The following is a 19,761-nucleotide window of genomic DNA, read 5'->3' on the forward strand; positions in this document are numbered from 1 at the left end:
TCACACATATGGACTTGACAGGAGGTGAAGCGACAGCTTCTTTATGCCATCTGCTGGCCAACATGTGACATTGTGTGACATTCAGGGCCTGGGCAAAAAATCGGAAACATTGCAACTCAAGCTTTCAATTTGACAATCCCCCAATGTAGTCGGTAGATGGCAGCCTTTGTTAATCAAAATCAAAATCGTATTTTGGAGCTACCTAACGGCACTCACTGCCTGCTGCAAAATATGAACCTTATTATGAAATCAGGTAAATATGTGCCGTAACTCTATAAGTATATAAATATTGTAATTAGGTGCGGGCTAGGCGGTTGTAATGCAAATGTTTTTTTTTTTTTAATATTCTGTTTATTATTGAATATTCTGTCAATATGGAACGGTATACTAAAGTCAAATACAGAAGGCCTCCTGCATTTAAAAATAAATCAGCTATTGAACATGAAAGAAAAACAAAATTAATCAATTTCACTTCTTTTCATAGTAGATCATTCAATTCAACTATACTGTTTACATACAGGAAATAATTATTTGGAAAATTCAGCAATGAAAACTTTGTGTGGTTCTACAAAACACTTTCGGGAGGAAAATATACAAAGACTCATTTGCAAGAAAACATAATTTTTATTTTATATATTTTTGAAAGCAACACAGACTGCAATTCCACCCTTTTGACTTCTTAACATATTTTCACACTTGGACCTCAGAACAGCTACTTGCAGCAATAACAGGCAGGCCCAATACTCACAATGACACAACTTCATTGTCCATATACGATTTGATTGCCTCCATAAAATGGACAGACAGAACTTACAAGACTGATACATTCACATTTTTCTTCAACAAACATCTGAATATTGCTATCGTTTTCAGGTAAAAGGATTAAAACAAAACAAAAGAAATCACATAATAGATTTTCTACATGCAACACAAGCACACAGAGTACAGGAGAAGGAGAGTGGCATTTGGATAGGGATTTGAAGCCAAGGACTCACAGTGATGCACATCATGGACATAGCAGCTGGCACACGACACAATCAAAATTGCTTTTCCACATTAATCCCACACCTCCTCTAATATCAGCTTTTATTATGTACACTATTTACACTCTGGAATGCACACAATTATATGTACACACATGCATGCTTACATACCCACGTGCGCACACACTCTCACACAGTACATTTAACGAATGCCCCGATACCTCAAACAAAATAAATGTCAGAAAATTATTCTCTCTCCAACAGGTTGCAACTAGCCATGGCATGAATATTTCTGCTTCATCAACACTGGAAGAAATACTACAGCTTTTATATCACTGCATTTGTATGGGTATCACATTTTATCTTTAGTAATACTTAAAACACATGACGACAAATCAGAGCACACATTGTGTGTGAGCCATGTATAAGCTTAGCTTGGATTTCGACGAAAGGATCAAAAATTTGTTTTTGCCGGTTATCAAGTATCATTCATTAAGCTGCAATGTATCATATCCATAAATTAAACAATGCATTTTATTTTGAAATATTAATAGTATCACACAAATAAATAGAAATATATTAATTGATATTACTGTATTTTGTTAAAAGTGTTATTAAAATACATCTATATGTTTGGGTTAACGTCTAAAGAACAAGATGGTACTGGACTATATATGATTCAGATTCTGTCCTACAACCTCAAGATACCACGTGACTATGGGTAGACTGCTCCAACTCAGGAGAGGCACAGTTAAAAAGGCATTGAGTATTTGTTTTTTGTCATGATGGTAGGTTACTGCCACAAAATCAGAGGAAGAGAACTGAGAGGAATTCAATATAGACCATCATCATTCCAATGACAAAGATGGTCAATTAAATTGTGAGTCAAAGGGCTAAGGTTATTAGTGCAAGAAAAAAATAGTATATATTTCCAAGTATTATTATTTAATTCTACATTGGCAGGTAATGCAACGGGCTTGCTATCCTACATCTACTTTGGAGAACTTTTAGATTGAGTAATGCAAATGTTGAGTAGAGTCCAAGCTGAAAGTGTGTCTATATGTGAGCTTTCATGTCTTTTTAAGCTGCACCTGTTTGTCCTCTGCCTGACCATCTGCAATATGTTTGCGAGAATAGCAGCTGCTGTGCATCTGCGTAGTGTGTCCGCTCTGTCTGATCATCTATTCCCTCCGTTATCACACAGCAGGTTGGCTGAGCTCATTATAGCTTGTTTTGCACTTTTCTCCCCATCTGGCTCCTCTTAATAAGACTATTAATATTAAAAGCCTCGAGTTTAAGCGATGCGATCACACCGTAGAAGATGCCGGCGGGAACGGGGATCCCTTCTTAGATCAAATAAAACCAAAATTTAAGCAGGAAATAGTATGTGCAATTGTCAGCCTTAATTTGCAAAAATGTCTATACAGAACATGCACAAAATTACTTAAATTGCGAGGAATTTTGTACTGCCGACTGGTAAATTGCTGCATTGCTTTACTTACTGTATCAGCTAGATATGATTAAAACAGTTAAGCTACAGTGGGTATAAAAAGTACTTCTTTTAAATGACCAGGATTTTGTGATGGACCATCAATCATTTCAAAATACAATATGTTGCACAACTCCCCAAAAATATTTTAGAGAAGGGAGGTACAAATAAACAAGTAAAATAATGAAGTTGCACAAGTGTGCACACCCTCTTAGAAGTGGGGATGTGGTTGTTTTCAGAATTAGCCAATTACGTTAAAACTCATGTTTGATAGAAGTCCGCAGCCAAATGACAACATTTAAAGCGCCTCTGATTATTAAATCTTGTTTTTGTTTCAAATGGAGTCGTGCAGGAGATTCACGTTAGTGGTGGAACACGGGTGTGTCAACTTTTTATACCCACTGCATGTATGATGCAAGCCACTTGCACTCCTTACGCTATGATCTCTCAGCCCCCTTAAGCTCCAGGACTGGCGTTACATAAGGACATTGGCCCTGGTGTCAGGCAATCGGAGGCTAACCAGACCTCCCCCCACTAGAACTGAAGATGCCATTAGGATGGGGATGGCCTTTGTGATGCCAACCAGAGAACCGAAAATCAGGTTCCCCAATACTGCGGCCATCTTGCACAGGGCGTTGCAGAATCCAAATCCTGTTCCTCTGCAAAGAGATTTTGGGGAGACAGGTAAAAAAATAGAGATTTACAAAGCCATCAAGTATTAAACAGTGTGTCATCTGCGTGATCACTGACGATAAGGCCCTTTTTTGGGTTCACTGGGGCGTAATTTCATTTTCGCAAGTCCAGTCTGTCATTTTTGGGCCATGTTGTGCCCATCTGGGCATTAAAAACTATGCCCAAGATGGCAAATAACCATACCCTTACCTCCTGGCAGTTGGAAAAGATTCCGTTGTAACCACGTCTAGAGAGTTCCAGGCAGAGATACTCAGGCCGTTGTAAAGGCACAGCATGAAAATCATCATGGACTCACTGGTGCCAAACCACAAAAAGAAGCAGCTGATGCCTGACAACACCATGGAGCCACCTAATGCATAAAGACACAAATCCCAGCCAAAAGAACAGTGAGTAACTTTCATGAAGGCGCTTGTGGTCAACATTACACATCCCTCACTCATCATGATGGATGTTCATAGTTTGAAAACAAATGGCTATCTTACCTAACATGGACAAACGGCCTGTTTTATCCATAAGAAGTGCAGACACGATGTTCCCGGGTAAAACGGCCAAGGTTCCCAAGAAGTTGATAAAGTAAACCCAGTAGGCGCTATAATCGTCATCAAACGTCATCTGACATCCCGTTTTATTGTGGGTGAACGTGCTGTTGACCACCTCGGTGCCATCAATCAGCTTTGAGTCGTCAATGTCTGCACACAAAAATAAAAGCTTGTCAAATCCAAAATTTGCCCAAAAATGAGAGAGTAAGAATTACTAAAAATCATCTCACCTGTATTAAAGAAGAATGCGTCAATGAAAGTACAATTATGGAAATAGGATCCCACCGATGTGACGTCATCAAAGTGGCAGTTACGAAAAGTTGAGTCAACAAAGGTGACGGATTTGAGTTTCATGTTGATGAATCTGAGGAGGGAACAATCATGTACTAAAATCAGTCCTTTAGTTTGTGGAGCTGCAACTCTCCTTTCTCTTGTACAGAACTGTGCAAAAATAACCGTGGGGGGATGTGACCAAGATTATTTCTTTTCATTTCAATACAACCGGCAAACACCAAAAACAAAGAAAAAATAGCTGATGCAAAAATATGGCCTACCGATCATTGATGAAAAGTCCATTTTTGTGTATTTGGTTCTCGAGGGTAAAGTTGAAGGTGAAGTCTTCGATGCGTTCGTTGTTGTGAATTTGCACTTTGGAGGCATATTCGTCCGCCTGGAGATGTTTGATGACATCGGGGAACCAGACAGACAGACCGTAATACCTGCAATCAGAATAATATTTACCGTCTAAAGATACTGCCAATTTTCAGGATGTTTTTTACTCCTCAACAACCGTCATCTGTCTCGGCGCCAACGGAGGAGTATTGATCGCAAGACTGTGATTGATTTGGCCGACATGCATCTTGGAATTGCTATTATGTGACTGAGGAAACTGCACTTGATGGTTCTCCGACACTCACCCGAAAGACAACGTGAACCACACTATGGAGAGTCGTATCATATTTTCTCGCATTGGGTAGTTGAAGCACTTCATGAGATTCAGGTAAATCTGAAATGACACAAGAAATTCAGTGAGCCTAAATACAAATCTGCTAGGAGGAAAATGGACAGAAAATAGACTGGTGAAAGAACACACCCCATGGATTTCAGCCTTCATCCGGAAAATCGCCTTGGAAACTGGATTTCCTGATTCAGACTCCAATTCAACCAATTCATCGAGCTGCTTTGGGATCTTTATCCTGTTAACCTGTGAAATATTCACAACAAGCAATCAATGTGCGAATTCAAATTCAATACAGATTATTGAAGATGCCCAATTAATTTACGAGGGAATGAAAAATCTAAAATAAGAATGCCATATCTCATTTAATTGGGTTCGAATTTGTCAATGTATGTAGGTCTAATTTTTGGATGATGATTTTCTCATGTACAAAATGAAAATGACGCTACAGCAGCTGATAGCATCAATGCATCATCTACTTAACATCCAATTCAGACTGCAAATAAGCCTGAATGACACAGAACAGCTTTGAGAAATGTCATCATGCAGATGTGATCCCAAGAGAGAGTTAAAACCTGTCCCAGCTGTGGCAGAAAATAAGCCTCTTTGCTTCCTTTCAAGAAAACCAAAGCGGAGCAGCAGCAGGGAGAAATAAAACTCACGCTGAAGACTTTCTCCGGCTGCCCACGCGCTCTCATGTTGGTGTCGTGGATTTGTTTGAGGATCATCCAGGCTTCGTCGTGCTTCCCCACCTGTCAGCAGGCAACGCGTCCGAGAAAGAAAAACGCATTTGTAGCATCAGCAACAGCTTACTAAGCAACAGTTTGAAGTACAACTCCAGTGAGATTGCATCGGATGAAAACCTTGAAGCATAATGCCGAGTCGGCAAAATTTGTATTTCAAGCGTCAACATTTGTAACTATTTTGTGGAAATAAATAGCTTTGTACCTCCAGGTAAAATCTGGGGCTTTCAGGCATGAAGGTAAGTGCTACCACAGCACACACACAAGGGAGGGCACAGACGACCACAAACACTCGCCAGCTGTGGAACTGGTAGGCCGAGCCCATGCTGAAACTCCATCCTACAAACAGAACACATCGGTGGCATTCAGGTTAAAGAGGAATCATGAAAAATTCATACAGTATCTGGAAAAAAAAGTATTTAGCCTCTTATTTTCGGGAGGCAAATTTGTAATGTGGTTGGCTCCCGGGGAAGAAAAAAAATATATCAGTAACAACTTAAAAGTGCTGTCACTGATTTTGGGTTTGTGAGGAAGCCAGGAAATAAAATCATGCAGAATTGCCAGTCGTGACCTCCCACGTCTCTCGACAGATCGTGCTTCATGGAGATGCTTCTCCGCGGGAAGCTGTGCCATTATCCATTAGCAGGCGTAGGTGGGAGTCAGGAAATGTGGAAGGGGGGGGGGGGGGGAGTTAATGTTGGTGTTTATGCCAGAACATGTCTTTTGAGGATTAATCTCAAAATATAATCTGATTAATAGCACCATACTCACTGCTAGCTTTCTAACCAGGGGGTCGATTTTTCTTAGGGATTTAAAAAATCAAATATACCAAAATTGCCCTCATCTCACTTTCAGTTCTTATGCACTAATGTTGGAATTATTTATTTTATCTCCAACTGTTAGTTTTAAAACAATGACCAAGGTTTTGGCTCAACAAAGTAGATTGGCCTTTTGTAAAACTGCTTTCATTTCTTGTTTATCTTCTTCTGCGTGCACCGGGTGAGTGATAGGAGGAGATCGAGAAAGGATGGAGTTGTTCAGCACTGATTGCCTTTTCTACAGAAATGGAGCTTAGCTTCTTTCCCCCTCAGGGTTTGTGTTTCACTCACGCTATTGGAAATCTCATTACAGAGATTATGTACACAATTGACTATGTCTGGTGGACCAATTCAGCACTCCTTCACAACTACAACTCCTACTACAACCTAGATAGATAGATTACTATTTAGCGCTATTTACATAGCTAGATGAGCCTTGACCAGCATTCACAGTACAACCAAGATTCTAAATATGTTCCGTGAAATTACATAGATTAATTTATTCCCAACAGGCTATTGTCTTCATTATATTGCATTTCTCTGCACTATTTTCGGTATGTGTACATATGTGGATGTCCAATCAGCGTTTACACAGCCAGTGTAATTTAAAAACAACATTAACAACCTGACTGTTTTTTATACACACACACACACACACACACACACGCACTCGCACTCGCACACAAGCGCTATCACAGTCACTGACGTCAGAAGTTGGCCAAAGCATTGTCTGGCCATAAATCACTTTCAGCACAAGCTTTGTCCTGGTCAAGCAAGGAGAAAAACCTAATTATGCTTGATCAAGAAGAACACTTTGTCAAGATGGGGAGTAAAGAGAGAGATGAGAGAGGAGGGAGAGGTAATAAAAGGAAGGACAGAGTTAGAGAGAGCCAACAAAACAAGGAAAGGAGGGGCTGGGTGGAACATGTAAGGTTAAAAAAGGTATGGGAAAGAAAATAGGGGGGGAATGATTTCGAAAGCTCTTTTCATTGTTTTACGTATTAGCATGGGTGATGTGAAATGCAACACATCTTCCACTGTGTCAGAGTATCTGCTCCGAGGCATCCATGTATAATGTTAATCTTTTGAATGTCTCTACTTGTCCTGGGAGCAAATCACTGCTATTAGGTGATTGTTTTTGCGGAGAGAACAGTGCTGTGCAACATCTCCTCAAGTATCTGTCTAACTTGATGCTTTAAGGCAGTGTTTCACTAGTGTGCCATCAGAGATCTTACTAAAATGATCAAAATTATTAGACCGTACTTTTTGTTCATTTTAATGCATTTGTGTATCTCGAAAGAAATTTGGTCGCTGGTAAACAGGATCCAGGCGGACATGCACCAATGCTGTAAATCTCCAATCTGTCTCATTCAAGCGAGATCGATCCAGCTGGTAAACTCACCATAATGCGGGATAATGGCCCACGCCATGGCGGATGCGTAGATCTCGCCAATCATCCAAAACATACACAGCCAGCTCAAGTGTTCTCCTCTTTTCTCCCTCGATAAAACCTCTGCAAAGAAAGAGAAAACAATGGGCACTGCACCTCCTATCCTGCAAGAAGCACAGAAAAGTGTCAATTAGACATTTTCCACTAAGACATACAGTAGTTACATGTTTTTCAATCTTAATCTTCTGATGTGATTACCGGTACCTTGGGTTCCTTAATTATAAAACTGGGCTTTAAAGGCTTTTGGATCACATTCCTTGGATTACACAACATGACACACACTATACAGCCTAGCTTGACTTAAAGGTTGAAATGACAGTTTTTAATTACTCCAAGCTACAGATGCAATTACTCCAGTAATTCCCATAGGAACAGTTGCAACATGACAACATTAGTACACACAACATGCTACTATTGAGTAGGATTTCTCAAAACATTTAGTATGCTTAGGAGGCACATGGATTTTATTATTATTATTACTATTATTATTATTATTATTATTATTATAAATACATAAATAAATAACTACTAAATAAATAAATAAATAGCACAGAGAAAACGGGAAAATTCCAAACAGAGATGTTCCAACAGGGATTCAAACCCAGATCTCGCGACAACGGGGCAGATGTGCAAACCACAATAACATACATATTGCAGAGAAATGAATATGTTTCTGATAGCTGCAAAAGCAGGACACAATTTACAGTAATTGCAATTGTGTATATTATGTTGGCAAATGTACATTTTAGCAAAATTAACTTTATAATCTGAATCGCATCGGAAGAGCAGTTAAAGTGAATATCTCGGGGCGCAACCAGCCTATATATTTAAAGTGTTTTAAAGTCCCTGTGCTGTGCTGGCAGAGTGAATTAGGCTGTAAGCGATCATTAAATGAAATTGATTCCAGCTTTTTCTCAGCAAAGGGAATAATAATGAGGATGGAGACAGCCACACTTACAAAGGGATGCCAAGTAAACACATCAACGGACACATTCCTGGCTTGACCTTCACAAATCATTTTGGCAAACAAATTGGCCCTCGCGTCACTTCCGTTCTTACCCGAACCCTGCGGCCAGGCGACAAACAAGGAAGACGCCGTATCCCTGGACAAAAGACGACAGGAAGGCGAAGAAGCCGTTTGTGGACATGCAAATGAGGAGACACTGCTTGCGGCCCACTTTGTCAGACATTCCTCCCCAAAAGAAGGCTCCCAGCATCATGCCCAGGTAAACAATGCTACCTGCAAAGAGACGCAGAGAGACAGAGCTTGACGTTTGGGTGTGCATGTTAAAGGCCATCTTCAACAACAATTCAACTTCAGATATATGTTTAAATTATAAATTATATTAAGATTCATATTTATATTATATCTTAATTTATATTATATTAGTATTATTAATTATAAAAATATACATATAAAAATATAAAAAATATTCTTGTATATTAGAACATTTTTTTATTCCAATTTCACAGACACTGAGTGAAGAAACGTTAAGAATGTCTTCAAAAACACACACAAACATACACACAAAATTCTGCAGGCAAAGTGTGAAAAATTAGAAGATGGAGCAACATTTGTCTTGTGCCTTCATTCGTGCCGAATGTTCTTTTCAATGGCTGAGTCCATATGGAGGTTGTTTTCACATCTAAACAACGGAATGCAAACTTTGCAACACTACAATGCTACTTTACTTTCTAGATTTTGAGTTTGTATATTTTTTGTGCCGAATTTGTGCATCATAATGCAGAGAAAACACACTACATCCTGCATCTCTTTGACTTTCTCCAAGCTTTACTGGTATACAGACAGACAGGCACCAAATAGAACAAGAAAGCACCTGCACTCCCTCCGACGTGCGGTGCATTAAAAACAGTTGACAAATGAATCTACCCAACACAGGACAGTCAATTACACAATGAATTTATCGATGTTCCGCCCAGCTTGCTGCACGCCATCTCGGCGCATGATGTCAGCAATGCTGGCCCCAATAAAGAGCAGGGCAGTACACTGCAGTGTCACATATACTCTAACTCAAAAATAACGTCGTGGAACAAAGAGAGGTCTGTCGCTAAATGCTAAACTGCCAAAAGAAAGGTTGGGAGTCATCTCAGGGCAATGTAATATTGTTTTCTGTGGCCACAAGCAATGGTTCGTCGTGAGTCTTGGAACTTGTCACACTGCCATTATAAAGATAATACTATGCACAGTATATAAACTGATATTTGTACAACACGAGAAAAGAAATACAAACAATAAAACACCAATATGTGTACAATCTTCTTAATACTTCATTGCACATGCGTGAAATAATCCAGCATTGTGTCACACTGACATTCAGTCGATAGTCAGCTAATCAATAGAGAGAGAACATATTTGAAATGATAGAGCAGGACGGGCAGGCATTTTAATTAATGAAACTTCAGCACTCAGTATGGTTACACACCGCTGCTCCGCCATTGATTTAGATGAGAACAAATCCCAGACCTCTTATGTGTCTGCAGACAAAGAGGAGGAGCAAAATCGATACATGTCAGCTCAGTTGAGCGTAGTTTAAAGACAAATTGCAGCTGACTGAGAAACCACAGAGAGAAGAAAAGTATCATTTCTGATACATTACACAGAAAACTGTGTGAATGAAAGCCAGCGAGTACACAAGTATCACTGACGTGAGTAGAATTTTTTCATGTGGTGACCCACATGGACTTGGTCAAATGATGACGGCGTGTCAGATGACTCGTCAGACTGAGCCAAAAGGTTTTGGCCGATGTTGGCGTGTCAAAACACATCACTCACAAGATGAAACCAATCCGTGGATGTGATGGAAAACACATACTGTGGAAAACACAACAAAAACGATGCTCATTTATTATTTATTCATAAAATAGAAGAATTTTGTAATCGCTAAACAAGGCATCGTGTTATAAATCAACGAATATCTGAGAGCACGTTTGTGAGCTTAAAAACAATGCAAGGTAACAAAAGAAATAATGAATCCATTCCTAATGTTTGGCGTCCTATTAGACGCTGAGAGAGAGCTGGTCTGCATTCAAGACCTCTTCTTTGATTTCATGCTTTGATGCTCAATGCTCACAGCATCGAGAACTACTTCAGCACCATGCATCTTAATAAACCATCCAATGCAGTGCCACCTCTCACTTCCCTTTTCTCTCCAAATGTCTCCTTTCAGAGTTCCTCTTACTGGTAATTCCTTCTTTCAGCTTGTATCCTTACTTTTAGAAAGTGAGAATTTTTATCTTCACTCATACATGCAAACTTGGATGTTGGACAGCTTTTGAGTTGATCAAATCAGTTAATACTTTTCGAGTTTTTTTGTTGTTGTTGTTTTTTTTAAACATTCTAGACAATTGGGATTGTAAAATTGAATTTTGAAAATTTCACTTCAGGAGAAATTTTCAAAAACTTTTTCAGTGTATGAAAGTTTGATTATGGACGAATTATAATTGTATTTATTTCCTCTTGAGTTTCCACCCTACTTTTTCTGTCCTATTTATGTTAGATCTTCTCTTTAGAACTGAGTCATCACGTTCGCACTACATTGTGTGTCGTCTTGATCGGATTCCAAGCTTCTGCAAGCACTGCAAAAAAAAGTCGGACTGGTAGGGCCTCAAGTGCAGGGTTAAAAAAAATGACCCATCGGCAACACCCATGATCCAATCTCCATTACAGTAATAAGTGAGAATAATTCCCATAAAATCAAATGGTGCCCTAATGGGAGCGAGTCGTTAGAAATGGTTTACTACCGGCTGACATTGCTGGCAAAGCCCCTCTGGCCCCACCACAATGACGTCTCCCGCGCCCACACATGTCGAAGCGTTCCCACCCATCGACGGAGCTGCACTGCAAAAGTGCTGCTAATCTCTGCAGTGATGCTGTCATCTTACCGCAGTTTAGCTATGCTCAGCTGCTCTTGGACCCCGGAGCCCCACACAGAGGGATACAAAAGAAAGGGGGTTGCGGGGGCTGCAGATGGAGTTTAATAAAGAGCAGGGAGTAAAAAGCTACAATTGATACTGAGATGGGTGAAAAGACCATGTCCTGAGCGTGAGGAGGGAGAGGCAGCTCTTAAGTGACAATGAAGAGCGAGGGGGGTGTATCATGATGAAAAATATAGCCCGTGAGAACAAACAAGTAATGATAGGGTGCTGGGTTCTTATTGTCTTTTGCGCGTGAGATGATGGCAAAGCCTCGCGCTGTCAACGTTGGCGTGCTGAATAGCACCAGAGTGCCAGCATCCCGCGCTGATCCTCCCACTCCTCCCTCCACGTTACTCCTCTTAACTCGGTCATCTTTCTACCTCAAAGCCATCCCTCCTCTTTGCCGGTCCACTGTTCACCACACAACATGTTTAGTTCTCTGTTCATACTCGTATTGAAAGTGTGAACTGCATTTGCCACCAAACACACACACACACACACATAAGATGCTCATCTTTCTTCCTCGTGTTACAGTCAACATTATTGTTTTCACATGTCAAAGGAGAGTTTCATCCAATCTCACTCACCCTGGCATACAGAAATAATATTCTTGTCAAACACTTTATTTGTATGCACCTGCACCATTGTATAAGATGCAATGTAAAAGCTCCATCAAAAACTAAAACTTCACAAAGATAAAAAAATTATACATATATTCTGACCTGTTCCATACTCAAGAAAAGATGCATTTAATTCTAATCCAAAACAAAATATTTAATTTGAGTGATTTGAATAAACCTGAGATTGGACCTCGGCAACATTTTTTGTTGCTCGTGATTAAGTGTAATTACACTGAAGCTCCCAACGGGTGCCAACAAGGTGCTAGTAATCATGTAATCCATGCAAAACACACCACACTCACACTCAAATACACCAATCATGTTCACTTCAACAGGGAGGAGCCTGCGGGCAATCAGTGGGCATAACAAAGAGAGGAGAATGGGGGAAGACCACCAAGTCAAAGAGAAGCATTAGGAAAGGAGGCCGAGAGGGAGAGACGGACGGTGAGGGACGGAGTCACGAACAACGACGAGCTGAGCGTATCCGGCGTGAATGCCTACGAGACCTCGCTTGACTAGAGAGAAAGAAAAGCGCTTGGAAAGGGACGGGGGGAAAAAAACCTACCATTGGGGATCAAATGAAAGCCAGAAAAACATCGAGTATTTTGAATATTTGATACTTCTGCAATGTCATCATTCTAATGTCATTGCATGGTGTGACATTGAGGTCAGAGATTTTTAGAAAGGAAGCCTCTATGTGATTGTGAGCCAAACGACAGCAATGTACAGTATATCAAATTCTTTTCTGCGCCACTCTGGTACGCTGACACAGTGAGTGAGCGAGTGAGTCATTCCCAGTGCACAACATTGGGATGATGGATTATACACCTCCAGCCATCAGGACTGCCGGCGCTGCTGCTCAACAGACTAGGAAGGCAATACTCGCTACCCTCTTAATCCTAATACAAGACTTGATGTGACACACAAATGTAGACTGAAGCATGACATGCTTGCATACAGAACATGCAAATGGCTGTAATCCTTTAGATTTTTTTTAAATGGGCAGTTATTCAAATGGATTAGAAACTGCAGAGCTGCAAGTTCCGAACCAGCTCTGAACGAAAATGGTCTTGGTTGCTGTTAAATTACATACAACACCAAACTGGATTCATCCATCCTTCCATTTTTAATACTGCTTACCTTTATTAGTTTCACGGGTGAGCTGGAGTCTACCCCAAATGACTTGGGTGAGGGGTGGAGAATAGTTGCCAGCCAGCAAAACAACTCCAGACTTTGCTAAATTAATTTGTAATCATTTTTATCTATTTAATGATTTCTTTTAAATTTAAATTAATACTAAATTAATTGCCAAAGACAACAAAATGAAGGACCTTTACGCAATAATTATAGTTAGTTTTAGTTAGATTTGTAAACGTTTTTGTTTTTTCATAAATGAAATTGATTTTTTTCAATTTCAGTAAAAAAAAAAAAAAAAGAAGAAGAAGATATCATAGAGTAACGCATTACCAGCATCCCTACTCAGAGGAAGCAAAACACAATCAAGAGGACAACATACAAACTCCAGACAGGAACTCCAGATTCCAACCCCCAACCTCAGAATAGTGTGGTGGCTATATGCCAATCCGGTTTACGATTCGATATGGTACGATATGGCAATCATTTTTTTTAACGATTCCATATGTAATGCAATACATTTTAAAATGGAACAATTGGATTCATTCATGTACACACACACACACACACACACACACAGGTTTACTCACCTAACCATCCTGAGCTGGAGTCAGGTACACACATGTCTGTTTCAGCACTTGGAAGCACAAAGCCCACCACAAACACCTCGACGCCATCTGACATGAGCGCCAGTCCCAGAACCAGGAACAGCTGCCACTGGAACCTCCCGTGGCCGCACTCTTGGATGATGAGCTCGTACTGCTGTGCCAGCTCCTCCTCATCAGCCTGTCGCTCCTGCTCCAGCTCCTTCCTGTCCCTCGTTGCGTCCGACACGGGTTGCCCGAGGGCCACTTGGCCCTCCTTATGCTTCCTGTCGCCCGTGGAAGGAACCCCCTGGTACTCGCCCTCGTAGATCTCGTCCTCATCGTCGTGGCCCTCGGTGGCATCGCTGGAGCCCTCGTCATTGTCACGGTAACCCTCTCCATCTTGCCGAGGTGGATTCCTGTAGAAATCCTCGTCATCGTCGTCCGCATCGTCCTGGAATCGTGAGTAGTTGTGGTGGGATGAATACTCATCTGCTGCACGGTCCACCACCTTGTTGACCTTTTTTGCTGTCTGCCGCTTTGCCTCCTTGACTATATCCTTGGCCCCTTTAACCAGGGAAGTCCTGTTATTGTAAGTGTCCTCCATTCTGGTGAAATCAGCCGGTGAAGACGAGCGAGAAGGGCGGGTTTTACGCTGGGAATGGTCAGCTCAGTGGGTCTGAAAAAGCAGCAAGGAACACGAGTCATTAGTGCGCTGTCACCACAGGAGAACAAACACAATGTTTGTGGTCAAGCTCAGAGAGATGGGCAAGTATAAAAGAAACGATAAAAAAGCAGTGAAAGCGAGTTTAGCACAAGCACAATTTCCTAACGTTCCCCAAACCTTATTGATAATCATTCTTGTTATTTATATATTCACAAAAACATGCAACGTGATTCGAGAGGTCCTTTCCCAGTCTAACGAGAGGGAGACCCCAGTTTAATCTCAGTTTACGCTCAAACGATGACTCACAGTTCAACATGTTTGGCCTGCTGTCTCCTTCTTATTAACTTACAGCAGATGAGTGAACATTAAAACACAAATTGCAATTCACTCTGAAATTGCATGTGGCTGCTGGAAATACCTCTGCCACAGAAAGGAAGGGAGACCCGTAAAGCTAGTTATAGTATAATTCACCCTGGCACACTGGTGTGCTGTGAGATAGGTGATGATAATCCACTCATGGAGCTAAATCGCCGTTAAGGAAGTCGCAGAAGGAGCAGTACGAGGAGCTTCACATTTGTTCTGCTAGATTTTCCACTGTGTCACACTTGCGCTGTCAAAGAGAAGAAAACTACTTTTTGTGGTTTTGTATTGACTCGATTAACTTTTGTTGACCATATTTGAACCAAATATATTGTTTCCATAGGGTTGTTTCATTCAAATTTGCAGGTCTGGGTATCTTTTTCCATCAAATGAATTTATAGCGTTTTGGAAAAGCTCTCGTCACTTATTTTCTTTGAATGAATTGACGTAAGACAAAATTATCTCTAGACTGACTTAAGAGAAGGGCAGAGAGATCAGAGCTGTCCAGAGTGCACCCTCCACATGCGACTCAGGGGCTGTTCACCACATCCTCTAATGAACACTGAAGCCTTGTCAGGAGAACACAAATCACAGGGCCAGCTCCAGCTCCCATAATGCAATTTTACTGGACAAAATGACACCGCTGATTCAAGGTGACTCCACTAATCTCCTTTGCTCATTGGATGACTTCTGTGGTTATGAGCAAGGAGCTTTTTTTTAATGCCGCCACTGGCATCGCCGATGGTTTGGCTTGCCATAAGAATTAATCAAATGACAGATTTTTGGGCAATTGCTACGGTGTCATTTATCAAGCAAAGAAGCATTATGGTGATTTAAGCGGGTGTTTAAAATGGATACAACATGCCTCGCACTGTGAGGCAGAAAACTTTCTCCCAGATACAATAGTTGGGAGAAAAGAAAAAGAATTTGTAAAATGTATTTAAAAAAATCTACCGTCATTTCTGGACTATAAATCGCACTTGAATAAAAACCGCACCAGCTAAAATTAGGGGCAAATCTTTTTTTTTTTTTTCTCCCCCTCATATATAAGCCGCACTGTACGATAAGACGCAGGTGTTTTAAATGAAATGTCCTCAATTCTATTTCCTGCATTACCATAACAAATCATTTTACAATATCATAAAAATCATCAAAAATCCACAAATAAGCGGACAATAAGCCGCAGGGTTCAAAGCTTGTAAAAAAAGTAACTGAAATTACGGTAATTATAGACCATTTTCAAGAAATGTTCAACAGTGTTTGTATAGACAAACAAACCATTCTCTGCAGTTTTATAAATTCAAAACAGAAAAGGAAATGGCCTTTCGTTTATGATGAAATGTCAGCTTCTGGCAAAATAGCAACTGAATTGTTCCCGGAAATACAAGACTGCGTAAATAAGCCATATTCTTTGTTAAACTAACAGCCAGAGGTGTGTCAAAGGTCACGGCCATGACTGCCAACTCGCAGACTGCTGCTGCAGGATTAGACCACGGTGCTTAAACAAACTGCTCTTTTTTTCCCCCCTTGAGTCTATGAACATTGACACGCATGCTCACACAGCTCCGGGGGGTGTCTTCCTGTCAGAAAATCAATGGAGTGCACGGTGAGGTGTGCTGTCAGGTGTGATGAAGCTCAGAAGACACCGGAGCTCACATGAGACCACCTGACCGCAGTAGAAGAGGCACCCCGACTGCGCACGCAGCAACAGGAGCAATCACAATCAAACCAACACTTGCAAACAAGACAGCAGTGGGGCGGCTTTGCCATCTTTCATGTTCTCACCTATTATTCCCACCACCGGGTCCTTTGTTTGGATTTTCACAAAAACATTTTAAAGAAGAACCCATTACTGTACATACTGTACAAGTCATTAACTATTATAGTTGACATCACTTGCTGGTTGCCATTTAATAAATTAATGATCCCTTACATATTTCTCCATTAAATGTACACGGTTGTAGATGTTGGATAATTATATGCAGCACAATCAGATTTGTAAAATGCTAGATTTATTTTGTTAACTACAGATATCTGTTGTTTGATTGTCTGTGGGTTTACAAATCCATACCAGATTTCGATATTTTGTATAATGCATCAGTTGTGTTCTGGAGCATTATGTAGTCAACCTGGACAGGTCAAGCATCTGAATAAAAGAAAATCCACTTTAAACCTCAATTCGAATACTGTTCGATTCATAAATTTTGGTTTTTTTAATATAAAAATCAGAATACAGTTTTTTTTTACAGGTGAGGCAACAAGGCTAGCAACTGAAGACCAAATCTTAGAAGAGAGAGGAATGGGATTTCCTTTTCACTTGAAGCACACGCTGTGTATGGGAGCATCAAATTTGAGGTGTTTTTAATTTTTTTTCAAGATCAAATAAATATAGTATAGTACAATTGTTCATTTCTCAGTGGGCAATCTCAAATGGGTTTTTTTCTTGTTCTGATTTTGCCCTCTAAAAGACATTCACCAGCAGGAACACCTAGCCAACGGCTGTTTTGTTCAATTGGCATTAGGTCCAATCTCTAAATGGGCAAGACTGAAAGTAATCCCATCAAAATGGAGAAGTCACGGCCTCATCTGGAGGAGGTGCTTCCAGAATGGGACGCCTTCCATTAGGAGATTCCATCAAATAGTGATTGCATCACAGCCTACGCATACGCTTGTGTGTTGAAGTTGGGGTGTTGGGGGTTGACAACGCAGAAAGAAACGAGACAGCTACAAGTCACATGACGCTCAATTACAATTGGTGAAAACAATCTCCGAAATAAATTATTGCCAATCTGAGAAAATAGAAGCGTTAAATAAAATTTATCGTAAATAAATCTCATTACATGCAGGTTTATCCGGAAGATATGTCAAAAAGTAATGAGTGGGGAAGAAAATGCCCAAATGAACTAAAAAGCTGAAAAATCCAAAAGCCTGAACCTGATTGGATACTTGGATGGTCTATGACCTTGCAGTTCTTGACGGTAATAAGATCACCAGGAAAAACCACATGACCACCGACCTCCCTAATGAAACTATTCCTACGTAAAACTGATTTAGCCCTTGCCGAGTTCAGACTGGAACTTCTTGCCTATCCGTTTCACTTTAGTGTGTTACACATTTTCAGATAAATGCAAGAATTCTTCAGGCCATTTGATGACAGGGGTCATTAACCATGATCTAAACAAAATAATGAAACATCTGCTGAATCTCCTGATTGTTTGTCAAGATAATGGAGAGAAACAATCTTTTTTTTCTGGTGCTTTTGTTCCTGCTTCGTTGCCTCTGGCATTACAGGCAGTGTACTTTTACCATGAGTGGAATACAAAGGGAGTCTCTTGTGAGCTTCTATTATGTTGCTTAAAGTTAATGGGGGGCGGGGAATAAACGACAGAATATTAAAATATGTGTGACACTGGCTGAATTGCTGATTATTGTTTATAGAATGTAGTATTGGTAGAAAAATGTCTCAGCTATCCACCAGGGTTGAACTGTAAACAATTTTAACAAGCTTCTTTCTGGTTATATGATGGGGTTGCACCATTTTGGTTTGTATGGGGGGGTGAATAAAGCAGGAAATACAGAAATATCAATTCATTCAACAAAAGTTTGGTGTGGTTAGTGTTGGTTAATTAGTCATTTCTAATTTCTTGTTCAATGAACGGACAGGACTCTACCATTTTCATTATGAGGAGGGGTGATGCTATCTGTATCTTCTTCTGGACTTACACCACAATTTAATGGATTTGTTTCTGCAATCCTTAAATAAAGTTGAAATCTGGCAATGTTTGCCTGATTTTGAGAACACAACAATACCACTTAAATAAATATAATAACTGTGACTAGAACAGGACCACAATATTGCTTAATATTGCTCACTCACAAAGCACTTTGCCAAAGGTTTCCAGTTCAGCGCTCGCAAACCCGTCAATCGTTCATTGCCTCGCGAGGTGCAATTCACGGATGAGTCAGTTGCCTGCTCCCACATCCTTTCCTCTTTTTGGCAGAGTGCTCCAACTGCCCCAGGGCAGGTGGATGCATTGCTCTACACAGCCTCCAAGTCCACGACATGAAAAACTCTACTCCAATCAAGGGGAAGAAACTCAATCTCACCCAAATTGGGGAATGAACAGATTCACAGTAAAAACTATTTCCAATTACAGTCAGTCTTAAACTTTTACACCATGGCGCAGACAAGCAATTCGAGTCGCCATGAATTGGAGCAATCATTTTAACTATGAAGGAAAATTGTAAAGAAACAAAAATTCTTGATGATCAAATGAAATTAATTCTCAACAGTTGCCCACATTCATAAATGATGCCACTAACCATCATGCAACTTTAAAGAAATGATCCACAAAAATATTCATCATTGCTTTTGTTAAACACAAAAGCATTCACATATATTGGTATGAAAATAAATGGATGTTATTCACTTTAACCATTTTGGCTAAAATGAACCAAATATTCACGCAAGACTAATGGGTTCACCAACTTGAAGATGTTGAGAAAAAAACGACTTACCTTCATTTATGGCAACAAAAGTAGCTAGAGCTTCTTAAAACCCATTGTTGGTTGTATGTTGAATAAATCTCGTGGGTATTTCTTTAACAAAGAAGTGGATCCGACGTAAATGAAGTGCACAACGTGAATTCCCCCCCCCCTCCCCGACGCAGTGTTCTCTCGCTGCAGTACTTCAGAAGAGGAGACGGAGGCAGAGCGATGGAGGATGGTGGGAGGGAGGGAGGGAGGGAGGGAGGGAGGCTTGGGATGCAGGGATGGATGCGGGGAGG

The 19,761-nt window shown here is 40.4% G+C and overlaps 1 protein-coding gene across 1 annotated transcript; it reads right to left on the reverse strand.

The window, feature by feature from the left end:
* Positions 1-601: 601 nt before the first annotated feature.
* On the reverse strand, positions 602-19,665 carry sv2ca (synaptic vesicle glycoprotein 2Ca). Its single transcript, XM_037259929.1, has 13 exons — positions 19,493-19,665; positions 13,954-14,626; positions 8,733-8,913; positions 7,626-7,777; positions 5,611-5,744; positions 5,325-5,414; positions 4,798-4,908; positions 4,622-4,710; positions 4,259-4,423; positions 3,935-4,068; positions 3,648-3,854; positions 3,355-3,514; positions 602-3,131 (listed from the first exon to the last, which is right to left on the reverse strand). Exons 2-13 carry the CDS (start codon positions 14,552-14,554, stop codon positions 2,948-2,950), a joined length of 2,208 nt encoding a protein of 735 aa, XP_037115824.1. The 5' UTR covers positions 14,555-14,626; positions 19,493-19,665; the 3' UTR covers positions 602-2,947.
* Positions 19,666-19,761: the final 96 nt, after the last annotated feature.

The sequence above is a fragment of the Syngnathus acus genome, chromosome 9, assembly GCF_901709675.1.
Source record: "Syngnathus acus chromosome 9, fSynAcu1.2, whole genome shotgun sequence".
Taxonomy (NCBI): Eukaryota; Metazoa; Chordata; class Actinopteri; order Syngnathiformes; family Syngnathidae; genus Syngnathus; species Syngnathus acus.

Coding starts and splice junctions, on each gene's coding strand:
- sv2ca (XM_037259929.1), bottom strand. CDS start 14,554: ATGGAGGACACTTACAATAACAGGACTTCCCTGGTTAAAGGGGCCAAG. Junction 5,415..5,610: donor GCCCCAGATTTTACCTGGAG/GTACAAAGCTAT, acceptor GCCTGCTGACAG/GTGGGGAAGCACGACGAAGC. Junction 3,515..3,647: donor AGGCCGTTTGTCCATGTTAG/GTAAGATAGCCA, acceptor TTTATGCATTAG/GTGGCTCCATGGTGTTGTCA.